Source organism: Onychostruthus taczanowskii, unplaced genomic scaffold, assembly GCF_017590055.1.
Source record: "Onychostruthus taczanowskii isolate IOZ18803 unplaced genomic scaffold, ASM1759005v1 scaffold20, whole genome shotgun sequence".
In the NCBI taxonomy this organism is placed as follows: domain Eukaryota; kingdom Metazoa; phylum Chordata; class Aves; order Passeriformes; family Passeridae; genus Onychostruthus; species Onychostruthus taczanowskii.
The window spans coordinates 202,699-220,775 of record NW_024499240.1 but is presented as its reverse complement, the minus strand read 5'-3'; the positions used below and the strand labels follow the sequence as shown (position 1 = coordinate 220,775).

General features: G+C 59.5%; 1 protein-coding gene across 1 annotated transcript in view; it reads right to left on the bottom strand.

The window, feature by feature from the left end:
• ASIC4 (acid sensing ion channel subunit family member 4) overlaps positions 1-10,889 on the bottom strand; it is a 28,250-nt gene extending 17,361 nt beyond the window's left edge. The window contains exon 1 of the mRNA XM_041403375.1: positions 10,060-10,889. Within this exon, the coding sequence (XP_041259309.1) occupies positions 10,060-10,635 (576 nt within the window). The 5' untranslated portion in view covers positions 10,636-10,889. The remainder of the gene's footprint in view (positions 1-10,059) is intronic.
• Positions 10,890-18,077: the final 7,188 nt, after the last annotated feature.

Sequence of the window (18,077 nt, the reverse complement as noted above, 5' to 3'; positions counted from 1 at the left end):
CACTAGATGCCGGGCTGGCCCTGCCTCCTCTGCAGGAGTCACAGCCCCAGCATGGCCCCTGACTTGCCCACACATGTACCCTAGCCCTCCTTGCCCCACTGCAGAGGGGACACCTGCAGGCCCCTTCCCTGCCCTGCTCCAGCCACTGGAGCATTGAAGACAGATGGGGATGCTTCTCTCTGCTGTGGTCTCTCCCTCACTCCTTGTGCTGTGAAGAAATTGTGGAGATGGCAGCTTGGGAGTGAAGGACACAGGAAGGTTTGGAGAGCGAAGGGATAAAGCTGAGCTGCAAACACCCCTAGGCAGCTGGAAGGCATGGCAGTGCCCACCTCTGCATGCCCAGGTGGAATTTAAGGTCCTTGAGAGAAAAACAGCATCCACAGATGGTGCTTCTTTCCTGAACACTCAGTTTCCTCCTGCCCTTGTCCTGCTCCCATGGCCCAGGTGAATTCCCCCATCCCATCAATAAAGTGATCTGAGAGGAAGAAAAGCCAGGGGAGAAAAGAGCCTGGGGTGGTGGCAGGAACACCAGGATGCAGACGGGGATCACAGCCCTCACCTTGCTGCCCTGTGGGTGCACATGCAGGTACAGGGTGGTACAGGGATGTGCAGGGTGTCATTGACCCCAGAGATGACAGGCTGGTGACATATCCTCATGCAGCTGAGCGCAGTGCCTCTCCATGGCTGCTGACACCACTGACAGCTGCTCCCAGCCCCGTGACACTGCAGGGACCGCCACACTCCAGGCACAGCCGGACTATCGACGGATACAGAGGGAGACATGGGCACATCTCCAGCCCCTGGCCCTGCTCACAAGCTCTCTGTAGCCACCGCCCCCTGTGTGTTTCACCCCTGCCTGACCAGAGGACCCACAGCATCTGCAGCAGCTGCAGTACCTGCGGCACCTGCTATCCAGCCCACCCTGGACATGGAGAACATGGCCACTGATTGTGACTGTGACCAGAGCAGGGGGCCACCACCTGATTGCAGCTGCCCAGATGAGTGCATCCAGCTCAATCAGAGCTGCACAGCCCTCCTGCATGCCGGGCACTGGGAATTAAACTGCTAATGAGCTGCTGGCTGGAGGGCCGGCAGTTAGTGATTAATCAGAGGCTCTACACTGACAAGGCTGTTCCTCGTCTCCCTTCCTGCCCTGCACATCCAAGAGCGGGTGGCCACCAGTGACCAGTGTGTCCCCCAGCCCCTGCTCCCATCCTAATTCAGCTCTCCAACACAAAGAGGGGTCCCCAACACCCGTGCCACTGGAATACAGTACCCACAGGTCCTTCCAGCCACTGGCTTTCCTGTCCCTTAGCTCCTACTGCACTCATCTTCCCCAAGCTGCCATCAGGTGAGAACATTTTGCTCCGGTGGAAGAAAATCTGTTGAGCCCAGCTGAGCTCAGCTGATGCTCATCATGTGCAGAGTGTGCTCAGGCTTCTGTCTGAGATCCCAGAGATGAGCCAAGTGATCTGGAGCGCATCTGCAGAGGGGCTTCACAGGGGTGGCAGGGAAGAAGCAGCCATGCAGCCAGCGACATGTCTTGTCACTCACAGAGGGGGACAGAGCAGGCACATGCAGGAGCCCTGAGTCGCAGTGCATCAGGGTGTAGGTCCAGTCCCCTGACCCAACCCAGCAGCACAGTGCCATTTTCCACCCTCATCTTCTGCCTTCTGCTGGTACAATGGTGGCATGGTGGGTGATGGGGCTGGCAGAGCCCTGCCTGTGCCTGGCACGGCTCAGTGGGGCATGGGGGAAGGCTTTGCAATGTGAGCAGGGGACAGCCATCCACAGAACAGTGCAGCGAGCTGCAGGGAAGCTGCTTGACCTTGAGCCTGACTGCTCCCTGCTGGGACCCTTCATGGTCATGGCAGAGTCAGGACAGGGCAGGACATGGCAGAGGTGGCAGCACCCTGTTGTCCTTGCACCCTTCCTTGGCTGCATGTTGGGCCAGTGCCTGGGAGAAAAGGCCAGCGACCGGCAAGGAGCAGGTTAGAGATGCATGCTTTCCCCTATTGCACAATTAATCATGAGAAGTTTTTCCTCCTTTCATGCATGAAACAGAATTTGGCAGGGCACTCTGACCACAGGAACTGGCTGCATGCTCTCCAGTAAAAACCCAGCCACATCTGGCTGAGAAATAACCTCAGAGCATCCCTGTGTGTGCAGGTGGAGAGAGACAATGCTGGGCCAGGCAGAAAAATCCAGCGGGGTTTGGTTCACAGCCCCTGATGTAGTGAGCATCTTCAGCTCCTGGTGTTTGTCCCCCCTCTTCATCCCCCAGCACACACATGGCCATGTTGAGTTGTTGGTGCCTTCATCCCTGCCTGCAGGCCCTGTTATTCCAGTTGTGGACATAAAAATGCCTAGGCAGGGACATCCACCCTGTGGCAGCATCCCCTGTCTGAGCTCTCATCCCACCCTTTCTGCCTCCCCCAGCCCACTCCATCCCCTAGCCTGACTGGAGCCTCAGCCAATTCTTTCCCAGAGGGAAAGCAAGCTGAAGCCTCCCCAACAGCGTTCCAGTTATTTGTTATTGGAAAAAGGGGGAAATACGTTTTTCTACAATTATTGTTTTTTCCACCTGACTGGCTGCAAACTTGTTAATTTTTTTCTTTAATGTGTGAACAGTGTCGACGGCAGCTGCATGTCAAATGACTCTACGCCCTATCTGCGGGTCCCTGGCTGGCTTTCAGCACTCGCACCGCAAACATTGCCTTCTATAAATAAAGGCCTATATCTCATCAATGGCAGAACAGCAGAGCTTTATATAGTCATCTTACATAAAACCGTCTCTCTTTATGGGCTTCAAACCATTTGCGTCACTTAGTGCAGCTCCGTAAACCTCCTTCTCCAGACACTCCCTCACGGAGGGAGACCCGGCACGGCTGTCCCATGCCCAGTGAGGAGCTGGGATCCCCGCTCTGCCTGGGGCTGTCCCCCAGTGCCTTCACAGGGCCAGGTGGCAGCTGCGTCCTTGTTCCCCTGCCCCACAAGCTTGGCATGTGCCTCCTTCCAGCCCGCCCAGCCTTGGCACGGAGTGCCAGGATGGCAGCCGGCACTGCCAAGCACTCCAGAGCTTGGGGATGGTTGGCCAAGGGCCAGCATCACTCACCCTGCCCTTGTGACCCTGTCCCTGACACCTGTCCTGGGGCAGCACAGTCATGGATGCTGGGAGGTGCTGCTCTGTCCTCTGTCACTTGGGAATCAGGGACCCGAGGGCGCAGGATGACTGGGGACACGGTGCCAGGCTGGGGGGACAGATCAGCTCACAGCAGCTCTAACTCTGACATGCAGAGAACACAAGTCTGGCAGTGGCTTTCAGCGTCTGTAGTGGAGGATCCTGGGGGCTGCCCCCGTGGCCACAGGTCCCAGCCCCGGGCTCCTGCAGTCCCCAGGGCCCCTGGCTCCATATGGCAGAGCCTTCCCTCCGGCTCGCCGCAGGCGCCCGCCTGCTCGCAGTGATGGATCGTGGGGGGGTGGCGAGGGGGGCCGGGGCGCGGAGACTGGGGTGCAGCAATGCCGGCCTGCAGGAGGCAGCCCACTCCCCTTCTGGGACTCCAGGAGCTGGGGAGGCGGGCACGGCGGGGGGAATGACAGAGCTGCAGAGATCACGGTGACAAGCCTTCCTTTACCTCCATGACATCCCAGCTGACTACCCCAGGTGGCTGGGGTCAGGAGGCAGGGATCTAACAGCATCATGGCACTGGAACCTGTGGCGCACTGTGACCCATGGCTGTCCCCAGTGCTATCCATGGGACCCCTGCCACAGCTGGCACTGGCATAAAGGACGGGGCCACAGCAATGCCCTTCAGCAGTGGGGCCACATGGCATCCAACCATGCCCAGCCAGCCATGCAGCACCCTCTGAACCCCCCTGCCACCCTGCACGCTGTCAGCCCCACTGCCCTGCGTTCCCATTGCCCCATGGTCCCACAGCCCTGTGGCCCCAGGCACAGCAAGCACCAGCTCCTGGAGCCAATCCCCTCTGCGTATCTTGTCCCCATTCCTCTCGCAGCCACCCGAGGTGCCCAGCCCCCTCTGCAGCCAGCAGTGCTGGAGGGGCACTGCCCCACAGTCACCCCACGGGAGCCCTGGCCCCTGGAGGCAGCAGTGTCCCCCTCCACTCAGCCTGGCACGTGGGCCCAGCCTCATGGCACGTCCCACATCCCTGGGGAGACACACCAGGCGCGGGCGTCCTGGCCGCTGGCTCCCCCCGTATCAGAGACAGGCTTATTAAGTGTGTGATATTAAATTACCCAGATAAGAGCATAAGAGCTTTTAAAGTCAATTCATTAAATATAATTATGAAGAGAGCTTTTTTATGCTCACGGTGATCCGATCTCAATCAGGGAGACGGTGGGAAAGCCGTCGGCTCCTCCAGCATCTCTGCTCCCCCGCTGCGCCGCCTCCGCACCCCCCTGCTCCCCCGCCTCACCCCCCTCCTGCAGGGAGCTGGCACCCACGACCACGGCCCTTGATGCTCACCCCACTGCCCTGGCACCCTCTCTGCAGTGTCGTTGCTGGTGTCAGTGCCACCCCACGGGGATGGAGGTGGCATGGTGTCCCCTCAGCAAAGGGGTGGGGAAGGGGAGGCAATGGATGTGAGATGGTTGGGGCAGTGGCATTGGGGTGGAGGGGAGCAGGGTATGGAGATGCTCAAGTGCAAGAGGCAGGGGTCTGCGAGCTCAGTATAGGTTCTTCCCAGCCATGGATCCCCCTTGTCCCCATGATCCAGCCCCCTTGCTCTCCAGACCAGCCTCCTCATGATGCATCCCCACTCCCCAGGCAGGAGGGGTGCATGCTTGCCTCCCATCCCACATTCATTAATGGCACTTTGTGACCAATTAATATCTGCCAACCAGGTTCACCTGCCCTGACCCATGGCTGGATCTCTCATGTGCAGCTCAGGTGGTTCCATGCCAGGCCTTTGCACCAGGCACCCCTCTTGCTCTGTGCACCCCCAGCCACAGCCCAGGTGGATGCAGTTGCCCATGCAGCTGTTCCCAGATTTACTGGGGGAATCCATGAGGAAGCAGTGGTCCCAAAGACACCTCATGACCCCCACACCAATAACATCTCCCCAACCATCTGAGAGTCAGATTGCCAAGACGCCTGCTTGTCCCCTTGTCACCCTGCCCCATTGTCATGAGGGACTTTGCAGTGACATCCCTAGGTGCAGCCGATCCCTTGTTCTCCCACCACAGTGTCCCAAAATCCCATTATCCCCAAATCCACACACTTGCTGCCAGAGCCCGAGCACCTGGGACAAGGAGTAGCAGCATGGCTGGCAGGGAGCAAGGTGGGCTCCAGACGGGGGTCCCTGCAGAAGGCTTCGGTGGGGGCTGGTGGGAGCAGCTACCCGCTGCTGGGAGCTGCTGGACTGACATTTATTTTTAGACGTGAATTGTATAAATTAGCATTTCTCAGCGGATTAAGCAGCAGGAATTGTGTAAAATTAAATGGCAACGAATTGCATTAAAGTCCCCCGTTTTCTGGCACAAACAGCGCCTCGAGCCGTGCCCAGGCGGCTCATGTGTAACAGCGCCGGAGATGGCGCTGCCGCTGCTCCGGACAGGAGCACGGCCAACCTGCGACGTGCCTGCACTGCCCGGGACACAGGCCTGGAAGTGCACAAGCACAGGGGCCAGACTGCCAGGATGGAGGGTTCCAGATGGGCTGAGAGCCCCTGGGTAGCTGGCTCAGGCGCTGGGCTGGGACTGCAGGACGTGGATGCAGTGAGTGGAATGCTGGACCCAGATGGGCACAGATGGGCTCAGCTGAGCAGCTCACAGGCATGGGATCACTGAGGGATGCTCCAGCCTCTCCTGGGCGCTGACACCACCAGCCCCAGCCCAGCTAGTCCCTGCCAGGCATGGCAGGACCCCCATCACAGTCACAGCCATGTCACCCTCCAAAGGAGATGATGCTGTGCTGGGACCCCTATGGCACTGCCTGGCCCAAGAGCCACTCTGTGCCCCAGCCAGGGCAGGTACTGCAGTACCTGGAGCCCACTGAGCAGCTGGAGGGGGCCCAGCCCTGCACAAGAGTACAGGGAAAATGGAGTGGCTGGATGCCAGGGGCTGAGCAGGCACCAGGCAGGGCAGGGCAGGTGAAAAACAATCAGTCCATCTCTTTTACCCAGTAAAAATAGGTTGAAAATGTGACATTTATTAAGTACGATTCTGGTGGAAAGGTCAGAGAGTTCCCATGTCAGGAACAGTGGGAGAGCCTTGCTGGGAGGAGGCGACAGCCTGCTGCCCCCACCCACCCCCTGAACCAGGATCTCTTGTGTGCATGTGGAATGCAGCTGAGGATGTTGCCCATCTCAGCACAGGGCTTCCCCCTCTGGGGTCTGCATGGGGTGCTGGGGAGATCCCTCACAGAGCCCAAATCCCGGGCAGGCAGGAGGCCTAGCATGGAGAGCCGGGGCCGGTGCCAGCTCCGAGAGGCACTGCCAGCTCTCAGCAACCTCCCTGCTCCCCCACAGCTTCCAGCCCCGGCACAACTGGCTTCGGCAGCCACACATCACAAACAAAAGGCTTTTGACAACGAATGAGGTTTTGAGGAAGGCACTGGGCTCCTTCCCGGCCGCGAGAGCGGAGGCTCCTGCTGCAGCCACTGTCGGCGAACAGGCGGGATGCTGCTGCCAGCTGAGGGAGACCCCTCCATGCCCTTCTTCCCACAGCCCCCAAACTCCTGCACACCCCATCTGGCTGTACCCCATCGCCAGAGCACCATCGGGAAGGCTCCCTCTTGTCTCAGTGCCACCTGACATGGCCAGAACTGGCCTCGGGTTGTGGTTGTACCACCTCGGGGTGCCAGGCAGAGAGGTCAGGAGGAGTGCAAGCCACCCACGGCAGCCCAGCCCCAGCCCCAGCCCCGTGGGGACACTTCCCAACCTCCTGCTGAAGGGCATGTAAAGAGCACCATGGATTTCCTGCACGGGCACCCTCAGCTCTGCAGCTGCACTGGCCCAGCCGGGAGTGCTCCGTGCCAGGCACCCCCACCAAGGCACCCATGGGACGGACTGTGCCGCGGGCACTGGGCAGTGCCCGAGCACTGCAGGGATGGGGGCTGAGCAGCACAGCTCAGCGGGGTCAGAAGAGGCTCTGCCAAGGCTCCAGCACGGCCCTCTAGCAGCCGGCACAGGGGGCACATTTGTCAGCGGGGCTGCAGGGAGCCTCGCTGCGGCTCAGGGTTGTCCCTGCCGCTTGGGAGATTTACAGCCCAGCCGGGCTTTATTACATGGAAGATGCTTACGCTGGGGATTTTTTTTTTTTCCCGATAGTTTCTTAATTTGCTGTCCCATAAAGAATGTGGATTTGTGACGTTGAATAGGGGAAGATCATTTACCACTCACGGCTCTTACTTAAAGGATCCGCACGAGTTATTTATTGCATGAGCACGGGCTGCAAGCAGCAGCGTGAGGGGACATGCTCCAGCCCTGGCGCTGCTCCTGCTCCTGGACAGGCAGCCCCATAGCTTGGCCACTCTCGTCCTGAAAAACTTCCAGCCTCTGGACAAAGTCCACCTCGTGCCCAGAGGGAAGGAAAGACTCCAGCACTCCTGCAAGCATGGCTGCAGGGAAAGCTCCTTCCCTTCTCTAGTATCGCTGGGGGACACCCTCTGCTACAGAGGCTGATTTCTGTGGGCTGGGAGCCCTGGGACCCCAAGGCATTTGCCCTGCTGGGATGTGCTGCAGTCTGGGAGCCCTCCACCACTGCTAGGACATGCTGTGACTCACACACTCACCCACAGCAGCGCAGGTACAAAAGCTTTCTGAACATGAAGGCTCACATGGGGACCCAGAATGGGACCAACAAAGCTTGGAGCTCCCCACCACATGAACACACTGGGTGCCCCTTCACTGGGCCCACAGCTACAAGGCACAGGAGTGCCCAAGCCCACACAGCACAGCTGGGACTCAACCCGCCTGCCAAGAAGCCTGTGCTGTGTTTCAGTCATTCCCAGGAGGCACAAGGGACCAATTTGGCTTAGGGAACGGGAGTAGAAGGCTCCAGCTGCAAATGGTGTGATGCCTTGACATGTCCCACTGCTGCCTGGCAAGGCTTTGGGACATGTTGTGTGGCAGGGAGGTGTATCACATCTTCACCCATCCTTCCTCCACACCCATCTCTGCAGCCTCTCCTGCCCCAGGTTCACCCCTTTGCTCCAGGCAAGTGAGAGGTGACAGGTACACCCCTTTCTGCTGACAGCCCCTGATGCCTCAAAGGCCAGAAATGTTGAGCTGTGGACAGGGTGGGTGGAGGCTTTAGGAGCCCTATGCTCCCCTTCTTTGGCCATAAGCCCACGGGTCAGCTGGCACTAGCCATTCTCATGCCTGAAACCTGCTCCAGTGCAGGGTGCCAGCACACCAGAGCCTGGCTGCCTGGGCATCCCCAGGGCACACTCGTAAGCAGATGAGGTAGGCAGGCCAGCTGGTCCTGCATGGCCACATGCTGAGAAACTGGGTCCCAGTGACTGTCCTGGTGGTCACCCTTCACTGCCACACAGCACAGTGCATGCCACTCACTCTTGTCCTTGCTGTGGGAAGCCTGTTCAGCCCCATCCACCTGAGCTCTGCCCTGCCAACATCACAGAGCGGCTCAGCACACACGAAATCCCATTGCTACGTCGTGCCACTGCCCAGCACAAGGCTGGGCTTGCTGCCTCCCCCGCAAACCAAAGCTGTGCAGGATCCTCCAGGAGGATCCCAGGGCTGGAGTCAGCATGGCCAAGCCACGTGCAGGACTGTCCAGCACCGGAGCTTCCTGCTCCAATCCCTGCTGAACCACACTGCTCCCGGGCAAACTCAAGCAGCTGGCATAGAGCAGGAACAGAGCCCAGCAAATCCCCAGGAGGAGTGGGGCTGCCCTCCCTCTGTCCCCTGCTCCTTCCCACTCCACTGCAGTGTCCCCTGCCACCACCAACCTCCTGCACAGGGCAGGCCCCCCCGCCACCCTCCCTCCCGCAAAGTGTCTTTCCCAGGGACAGCATCACTCTGCACATTGAGCAGGCGTTGTAGCGATGGGCACGAAGTGAAACGGAACATGCTGCATCAGCCATTTCCAGCCCCACGAAGCCTCCTCTCTTCCCCGGTATCCTGCACAGCCCATGCCATCACACCCCACTCCCCGGCACGGAGCGGGGTCCGGCTGGCAGCACAGCTCCTGAGAACGCCGGAGCCAGTTGAGCAGTAGCCCCTGGCAGCCGTAGGAGAGAGACGGCTCATTTCCAGAGTCATTAAGGTCTGAAAAGGGTCCCATCAGGTATTCCGCCCGTTCAGCACATTTATTTTCCCAAACCACAGCGGGGATTTATGATTCCAGGCTCAATATTGGTGAGAGCTGCACACTGGCGGCGGTCGGCCAGGGGCTCTGTGCCTGAGCAGACCGGGCGCTGCTTGGAAGAGGCCCTGCTGCCAGTCCCGGGCAGTGAGTGGGCAGCCCCGGGCAGCCCCCTGCTCTCCCGGCTGTAGCCGTGCCTCCAGAGCGGAGCGGCTCGGCATTTGTGCTCGGTATTTGTTTTCGGCATGTGCACACGTGCGTGTGCAATGCCTGCAGTGTCCACATTTGCACACATCCCAGTGCTAATCCCCCAAATGCAGGAAGGCTCCCCTATGAGCAAAGGGGTCTCTGCCTGCCCTCCTGTTCCAGCCCCTCTCTCTGAGTGAAGCACCCTGTGTCAGGGCACTTCGATCCGGGGGAAGAGCAGGCTGGAGCACGACTCTATGCCATAGCTTTCCCCCTGGCCACTGCACACCCACCCTGGGGACCGCCGAACCCTGCTGCTCACCCACCGCGGCTCCTGCCCGTGAGCCCCTCAGTCACAGACCTGCGACAGCCCAGTCCTGTGGCGCAGAGCCCTGCTGAGAGCTCCCACGGAGGATCCTCTCCCTCTCTCCGTGTGAAACTTGGAGGGAAACTCAAACAGAGAGAGATGCAAACTTCAGCAGCCGGAGTGAGCCAGGGAGCCCTGCTCCGGTGCAACACGGACGGGCGGGTGCCCCCCGTGCCGGTAGGGGCCCCTAGGGAAGCTGAGCCAGGTGTGCACTCACCACAGTGAAATCACGGGATGAGCAGTTCTCGCCGCTGAAGTTGCAGCTCTTGAGCATGTCGTCGAGTTGGTGGCCGGTGCGGTTGACAATGTCAGCCATGTCGGGGTCAGGGTAGAGCAAGTCCGTGGCCTTGTGACCATCCCGGTCCTTGGGGGGCAGCCCGGTCATGTTGGCCAGGTGAAAGATGTCGGCGTCGGTGAGTGCCGAGTGGCGGTAGCGGTTGATGTTGCAGATGGTGATGGCCGGGAACACCATCTCACGGATGGCCTCCTCGTCCAGGGCCATGACGTGGGGGTGCTCCAGGTAGAGCAGCGCTGACTTGGCCGCCTGGTAGAGGAAGAAGGCAAGGGAGGCCAGGAAGGCAAATGCCCAGAGGGTCTGGCGCACGCCCAGCCGTCCCGACCGGCAGATGTGTCCCAAGCCGTGCAGCGTGCTGGTGCTGGCAAAGGTGGCCAGATCCCGGGTGCGGGGCCGGGCAGGCTCCTCGATCAGGCTCTCCTTGTCCCCTTCTTCTTTCTCCTTCTGCTTCTCATCCTCTTCAGCAAATTTGATTTTACACACGATCTCAATCGGCATCTGCCCCGTGCAGCTGGTGTGCCCAGCCAGCGAGCTGCCCCCTGGCACAGGCACCTGCCGAGAGCCCGGCCAGGCGCTGGGAGGGGGTTCGGGTCCCCCCCAAGCCCCAGCACGGCACCGGGAGGGCCGAGCCGTCTCGGGAGGGAAGCGCAGCCCCTCTCAGCAGCTCCGAGCCGCCGCTTCCCTCTTGTCTCACTAGTCGATCGTCTCCTTGTGCCTTCGCTTATCAGCACAAATACAGCTGTCAAAAACCCCTCTCTCTCCTCTCCCTCGCTCTGTCTCTCTGCCTCTCTCCTTCGCTCCTCTCTGGTTAAGACCCCAGCAGATACAGGCAGCATTTAGGCATCATGTGCTAATAAAATCCAGGGAATACTTAATAATTCAAGACATGTCAACATTATTTCATCGTCAAATAAAGAGCAAGCGTCAGAGAAAAGAGGCAGTGTGAAGGGCCCGGCGCCTCCGGGGCAGGGAGCCACGCTGCTCCCGCTCCCCAGCTCCGGCCCCGAAGTGCCGCCGGAGCCACTTGTTTGAATGGCTCGGGTGCTGCCGGAGCCGAGCCGTGCCGAGCGGAACCGAGCCGCGCCGTGCCGTGCGATGCCGAGTCGTTCTTGCCGCGCCGCGCCGCGCCGCGCGATGCCGAGCCGTGCCGAGCCGTGCGGGCAGCTCGCCCGGCGGCCCCCTCCTGCTCGCCCGCCCGCGGACTCCTCCTGCCTCGGCGGCTCCCTGGCCGTTAACCGCCTCCCTGCCGCGGCCCGCCGCGACCCACGGCGGCCAGCGCCGAGTCACGGCCGTCCCGGCCCCGGCCCCGGCTGTCCCGGCGGGATCCGGCCGGCGAGAGGCTGCCGGAGCGGGGCTGAACGCGGGGCGCCAGGGGTGCACTTTCCCGTGCCTCCTCCCGCCCCCGCCGTGCTCCTCGGTGCCCCGGAGCCAGGAGGGAGGCAGTATCGCCTCCCGCGCCCCGTGTCCGCCGCCCCCTTCTCCACTGCGCTCGCTGTGCACCCGGGATGGGCTCCTCCGGCTTCATTTCTGCCCCCCTTCCCTCCCTCCCTCGCTGTTCCTCATTGTTCCACGGCAGCGCACAAGAAGTGGGGGGCACCACAGGCAGGGACCAACTCTGCTAGAAAGGCTGAGCCGGGGTAGCCCTCACCCTGTCCTGCCCTGCCGAGCCCTTGCTGCTCCCGGGGTCTGCTCCCTCCAGGGCACGCTATCGTCGACCCTCGAACCGCCCCAGGCAGCACCCAGCCCCCGAGGCAGCACTGCCCTACAGGCAGCGTGACAGGCAGGGTGTCCTCCTGCCCCGTCCTGCCCGCGGCAGTGGGGCTCTGCTAGCTTGGCTCAGTCATGAGGTGATGGGTTCAACCTCGAGGCACCAACCACATGGCACCTGGGTTCTGTCTCTTCCCGATGCACAACACCTCTGCCAGCAAGTTTTGATCTCTCCCAGTTTCCTGCCTTGGTTTTACCAGCTGGTGATGGAGGGTTTGCTGAACCAACCCACTCACTCACAAGTCAAGCAACCCTCTGTGGCACTGCCTTGCGGCACAGTGGTGAGGAAACACCATCTCCCTGTCCCCAGAACAAGCCCAGCGCTGGGTGCCCCCCCCGGCAGACATGGCTCTGCTGAGAAGGTGCGTGCCTGGCAGGGAATCCAGGGTCTCCGGAGGACAAGTGACGAGACAGCCGCCCATGAGTGCGACAAGAGGCCTCGCCTCTCCTCGGGGACTGCGCCGCAGGTCAGCGTGACCTTCACTGTGCTGCCAATGCCAACGGCAAAGCTTCCCCCAGCCGTCCGGCAAGCGCACATGCATCTTCAATCTTCCCATCGATCTGTGCATGGCACACATGTTTCTGCCTCTCTGTGGGTCAATACAGCATGATAGGCTGCCTCCGGCAAGGAGCACGCACAGCCCCAGCCGCCTGTTTCTCCCTGCCCAAGGGATGCAGAGTGCATGTGCCAGCCCTGCACCTCAGCTCCGAAGGACATGGTAGGAGTAGGCTGGGCAGGTCACCCAAGTGCTGCTGCCACCACAGGTGCCCCAGCCACGTAGCCACCAGACCCCACAGGTCCACAGGGACCCTTGGTCCCCTGGGGGATGCTTGGCCCAGCAGGGACCATGGGCGGAAAGGGCCTGATCCTGTGGCAAGGAGTTTCCATGGAGCCAGCAATGGCCAGCCCTGCGTCTTTGGTCTGCAGAGCTGGATGTGTAGTCCCTGCCTGCACCTCTCCGGTGCTGTGGTGGTGAGGGACATGAGGGCATGGGGGGTCTGACAGGCAGGTCACCCCATGAGCACAGACCCTGAGGTACAGGGCAAACTGAGCTGTGTGAGTGTGGGACCAGCTGGAGGTCAGTGTCCTCTGTGCTGGACAGTCATGGCACGGGAGCAGGACTGTCCCTTGTCTCCTCACAGGACCCTGTCCCCCATACCAGGGGGATCACATGCCCCTGCTTTCTCTGTCCCCCATACCAAGGGGATCACATACCCCTGCTTTCTCTGTCCCCCATACCAAGGGGATCACATACTCCTGCTTTCCCTGTTCCCCATGCCAAGGGGATCACATACTCCTGCTTTCTCTGGGTGTCTTCAGCTCCATTATCAACTGCCACCTGGACTGGGGACAGGTTTCAGCACCATCCCCACAGCATGAACCCCTCCTGTCCTGTCTCCTTTCCTAGTGCTCCTCTCCTGTTGTACTTGGCTCCTGCCTGTCCACCCAGCAAGGGCAAAGGGGTGTTGGGGACTCATCCCCCTGCAGGATTACTCAAGGCTAGAGTGCAGCCAGGGTGGGTTGGGATCAAGCTGTGCCCAAGTGAGTGGCACCCATAGCACAAACCCCATCCCCAGCTGCAGCTGCAGGCCTTTTACAAGCCATGGAGAGGGGAGGACTGTGGCTTCACAGCCAGGGAGCTCTGGAAGAGAGAAAATGCTGGGAGAGACAGTGGGATGGAGGTGCAGGGAGTAGGGAAGCAGCATGGCTTGGGAAGCTGGGCAGTAGGGCTTAGGGACTGCTTTCTGCTTGCCAGACAAGACAAAGAACAAAGCATGAGCTAGGAATGGCTGGTGCTGTCTGCAGTGTGTCAGTGTTTGCTGGCGTGTCTGCAGGTCCCCAAGGTTCCACACCAGAGCCTCTCACCTGTGGCTGAGTGCCTGCACATGGAGGCATGAGGCCGCACGGGGGGACTCTGTGGTGTGTAGTGGGGCTCATCTGCCCTTCACCTGGCCACATGCAGCTAGAGAGTCTGTTCACCCCCTGATGGTCCCTCATCCAGTCCTTGGATATGATGCTAACAGTCAGGAGAAGCACAATGCTCTGGGCTCCTGTGCTGACTTCACTAGCCACCCTGCAAGCAAGCCAACAGGATGGGAGAGCCTGCCAAGGGCTTGCCAGCAGACTGGGAGAGTGGAGTCTCTCCTGCTCACCCCTGTGCCCCCCAGCCAGGGGAATGCTGATCGTCAGGGACTTGGCACAGGGCCCATGTACTACACTCAGATGATGGGGGGAGGCTGCGGGTGCCAGGGAAGACAGGACTGGAATTCGAAATGATGTTGACAAATCGGAGAAATGGCCTGAAAACAATCAGATACAATTCAAAAGGACAAGAGCTGGGCTGGGGTGGGAAGCAAATCTGCCCAGAAAGCAGAGGGCGAGTGGCTGGAGGGCAGGGCTGCCAGGTGGGCAGGAGGGCAGGACAGAGCCTGGCTCAGCAGTGGGCAGCAACATCAGCTTGTCTGAGTTTAACACCAGACCCTAGGACAATCCCAGGTGGATAAACAATGATGCAGAGGGGTGGAACCCTCAGGCAGGGCATGTTCTGCAGGTGCAGTTATCTGTGTGAGCAGGAGCTGTTTCCAGATGCCCAGCAGCCAGGCAGATGCTTGGAAAAGCAGCTGGGAGTTAGGAGAAAATAGGAGAAACCTCATTCATTTGGGATATGGGATCCATCAGTTTAACATGGGATCTCTGGCAGCCCTGTGACTGCACTGAACCCAGTGAAAAGGACAATGTTGCTCAGGGCTGCGTGAGAAGGAGAATCATCATGAGGCATCTGAAGTGTTTGCTGGCGGCAAGGCCTTACTGGGAGCCCTGTGTCAGGTCTGGGACACACATCAAGAAAAATCCAAACTAATTGTAAAGAGTTTAGAGGACGGCAGTAACAGAGAGCAGTGATGGAGACTGGCTGGAGACACTGGAGGTTTGGGTGAGAGCAGAGGAGGTTAAGAGGCTGCATCCATGGACAGAATAACAGCACAGAAGGAGGGGGCTTTCTACAACATCAGGGCTCTGACACACCCACAGAACACAGCAGGAGACATGTGAAGCTACACATGGGAGAAGCTGGCCCCACAGTCTGGAGGGATGCTTGGTGAACCTAACCCTGCTGTGGTGCCCTCCACCACCCTCATGGTGATTCATCCCCTCCAAGACACAGGCACTGGCTGTTTCTATTCTTAGCCCAGCCCAGATGAGGTTTTGGATTTCTCTTTCTTGTCACCCGGCCAACGGATTGACTCTTCCATACCAAGACCCAAACTCCCAGTGCACTCCAGCACTGGTGCTGTGCCGCTGCAGTGAGCTCACCCTCCCAGCCAGCCTGCAGGACTGCAGCTCCTCAGGAGGGATGCAGGGGATCAGCTCAGGGGACCAAGAGTGACATGGCAGGGGCAGCCCTGGAGGGTGGGGGACAGGGGTGACCGGACAGTTACAGACCTGGGTGGTCAGCAGGCAGCTGTCCAGTGGGAGACCCCCATCAGGGACCTGATACTCTGCTGGCCAAACTGGCCAGGATATGGATCCAGCTTGCTGAGTGCTTCTACTGCCAGCCCAAGTCCATGAGATGGCTGTTACGTCTTCCTCGCCAGCTCCTCACACTCCAGAGCTGGTGCTGGCCACGGCCACATGCCCAGAGGGAAGTGGATCTGGGGCAATCATTACTTTTGATCTAATTGAAGGGAACGTGACTGCGGAGCCCAGCTGGCCGCAGCACTCAGCTCTGCCTCATGCAAGTTGCATCCTCTGAGACCCTTGCAAACACGTTGGCTTAACAGCCTCCTTCCATGGCCTCCCCAGCATGCTGGCAGTGCCTGCCCAGCAGGTCAGGCTCCGCAGCAAGGACAGCAAGTGCTCGGCCGTGGGGAGATGTGGGATGACAAGATGTCCACTCCAATTACAGGAGAGCAGGGCTGGCGACAGAGTGATGAGCATGCCAGGCATCAGTGCCTGCTGTGGAACTGACTGGGGAGGGGCACAGGAGCAGTAATGCTGCCTGCACCCCACTTGCTGAAACCTCTGCAGCATCCTCCTGCACCCAGTGGGAGTGGTGGGGCTGGGAATGGTGGGAAGGAGCTGTACGCACCAGGGTAGGAGCAGAGACACTGATTTAGCACTATTACCAGATGCATTATGCAGGGATGGGGAAGATGGCAGCTCCAGCGCTGCAGACCAGCCTCACTGGTGATCCCGCTCCCCAGTTTGGCCCACTGTGACAGATGAAGGGTCCGCCAGGGTCAGCAGATGCACGGGAGATGCAGCACCCCATTAACGCACTGACCCTATTTACGTAAACTACCCCCATTAAACACAATACCTTATTAAATGCTTTACCCCAATTAAGTGCAACACCTTAATTAATGCAACACCCCAATTAAAGACAACACTCCCATTCAATTTATTCCTTCATTAAGCACAAAACCTCAATTACAAAGTCTCTTTTGTAAGCTGTGTGCATGAGCTCGCACAAGGTGCTCTGGACACCTTTTGCTGCTGCCAAGAAAGCAACACTGAGTTTATGTGGCTTTTGAGGTCTTGCCTCCAGAAATTTAAGGAGTGGGTTTCAGTAGCATCTGGGTGTAGGAGCATCTTTTTGATGGCTGAGAGAACAATGCCTGCATCAGAGCTAGGTTAAATCCCATGGACACTCAGTGGGGTGATGGGTCCAATCCCTGCCTGATCATGGAAGAAAAGGGTTGAGCCCAGGCTGACTCCATGGTATTTAACCCTGGTAAGCAGTGAGATTTCACTTGTCACCCTCCTGAATTTCTCTTCCCAGAAATGCTCACCCAGCCAGCTCTTGCCCCTGTGCCCAGGAAGAGGCAGCAGGCAGTGAACACTGTAGAGTTCCCACCCACGTTCAGCAGCCCCTGCTTCTGGTCTCCACCTGAGACACCCTGCATGCCATGGACCTGCGCAGCCCTCGCTCTGCCAGGCTGAAAGGCAGCACCCCCATCCATGTTTTTCTTTGACCCTGTCAGTACAAACCACCCCCAAACTGAGCCAGCCACTTGATCGCACTGCACAAACATTCTCACAGAGAGAAAACAAATCTAAAAGCCTCCCAAATCTATGCAGAGGAACAAAACAGGGTCCTCCCCAGGAGGATGCCCAGATGTCAGCACAGAGGGTGTTCAGCTTCCCCAGGAGGATGCTCAACCCAGCACCCATCTCCTGACTCCGGATCTGGCAATGCTCGCTGGCCCGTGACCAGCAGCAGGTCAGGCTCGGCTGACGTTGCCCTCCAATCCTGCGTGGGAGGAGTGGAGGAAATGGCCTCACCACCCTCAGAGCATCCCCCACGGCTGGAAAGGCTGTGGCAGACGTGACCAGGGAGCGGCTGCATGGCAGCAAGAGCCCTGGCTCTGTGCATGGGCAATGGGATGTGCACAGACCCTCCTGCCCTCAGCACTGTTAGGAAGGGGAAGACACCCTGGGAGCCATCGCTGCAGCGTGCACAGACAGTCATTTGGTTTTATAGCCTTTTGCTGCTGCAGCTGCTTGGTCCTCCCTTCTCCCTGCCATCTTGAGGAGGACAGCGGGGCAGGCTGGCACATGGCCACGCTGTGCTGAGCAGCTCGGCAGTGGGGCACCCTCCTGGGGTGCCGCTGGGCTTGCACTGCTAGCAAAAACACCAGCACGGCAGGGAAACAGACTTGGCACCTTGCTGGGACAGTCCCCAGCGCCATTTCCCTCACAGCCCTCTGTCCACAGCCTGAGACCCTCCACCTCCACCACTTGTCACCTGCCTGGCGGTTTATAAAATTTTAAAGTTAATGGTGTAATAAACTCCAATAATTATATTGCAGCTGCAGTGGGGCATCCTGGGATGAATATATTATGGGAGCTGCAGCAGTTGGGCAGAGAGGGCAGCACTGGGAGATGCTCCAGCCAGTGCAGCCAGAGATGGACAAGCTTCACCCAGGTCCTGCTGTGAGCGGGGCAACCCCTTGCTTAACTCCCTCCCAAGTGACAGCTGAGCAAACGTGACTGGAGGGTGGGCAGAGTGGAAGGGTGATGAACGCTGCAGGGCTGAAGGGCAACCCAGCAGTGTCAGGAAGCCCAGCAGCAGGCTCTTCAGACACCTCTGGAGAACTGCAGCCTGCAAGTGGCCCCAGTGCAGGGCACAGGAAATGCTGGCACTCCAGGAACACTCACATTGGGTAGCAGG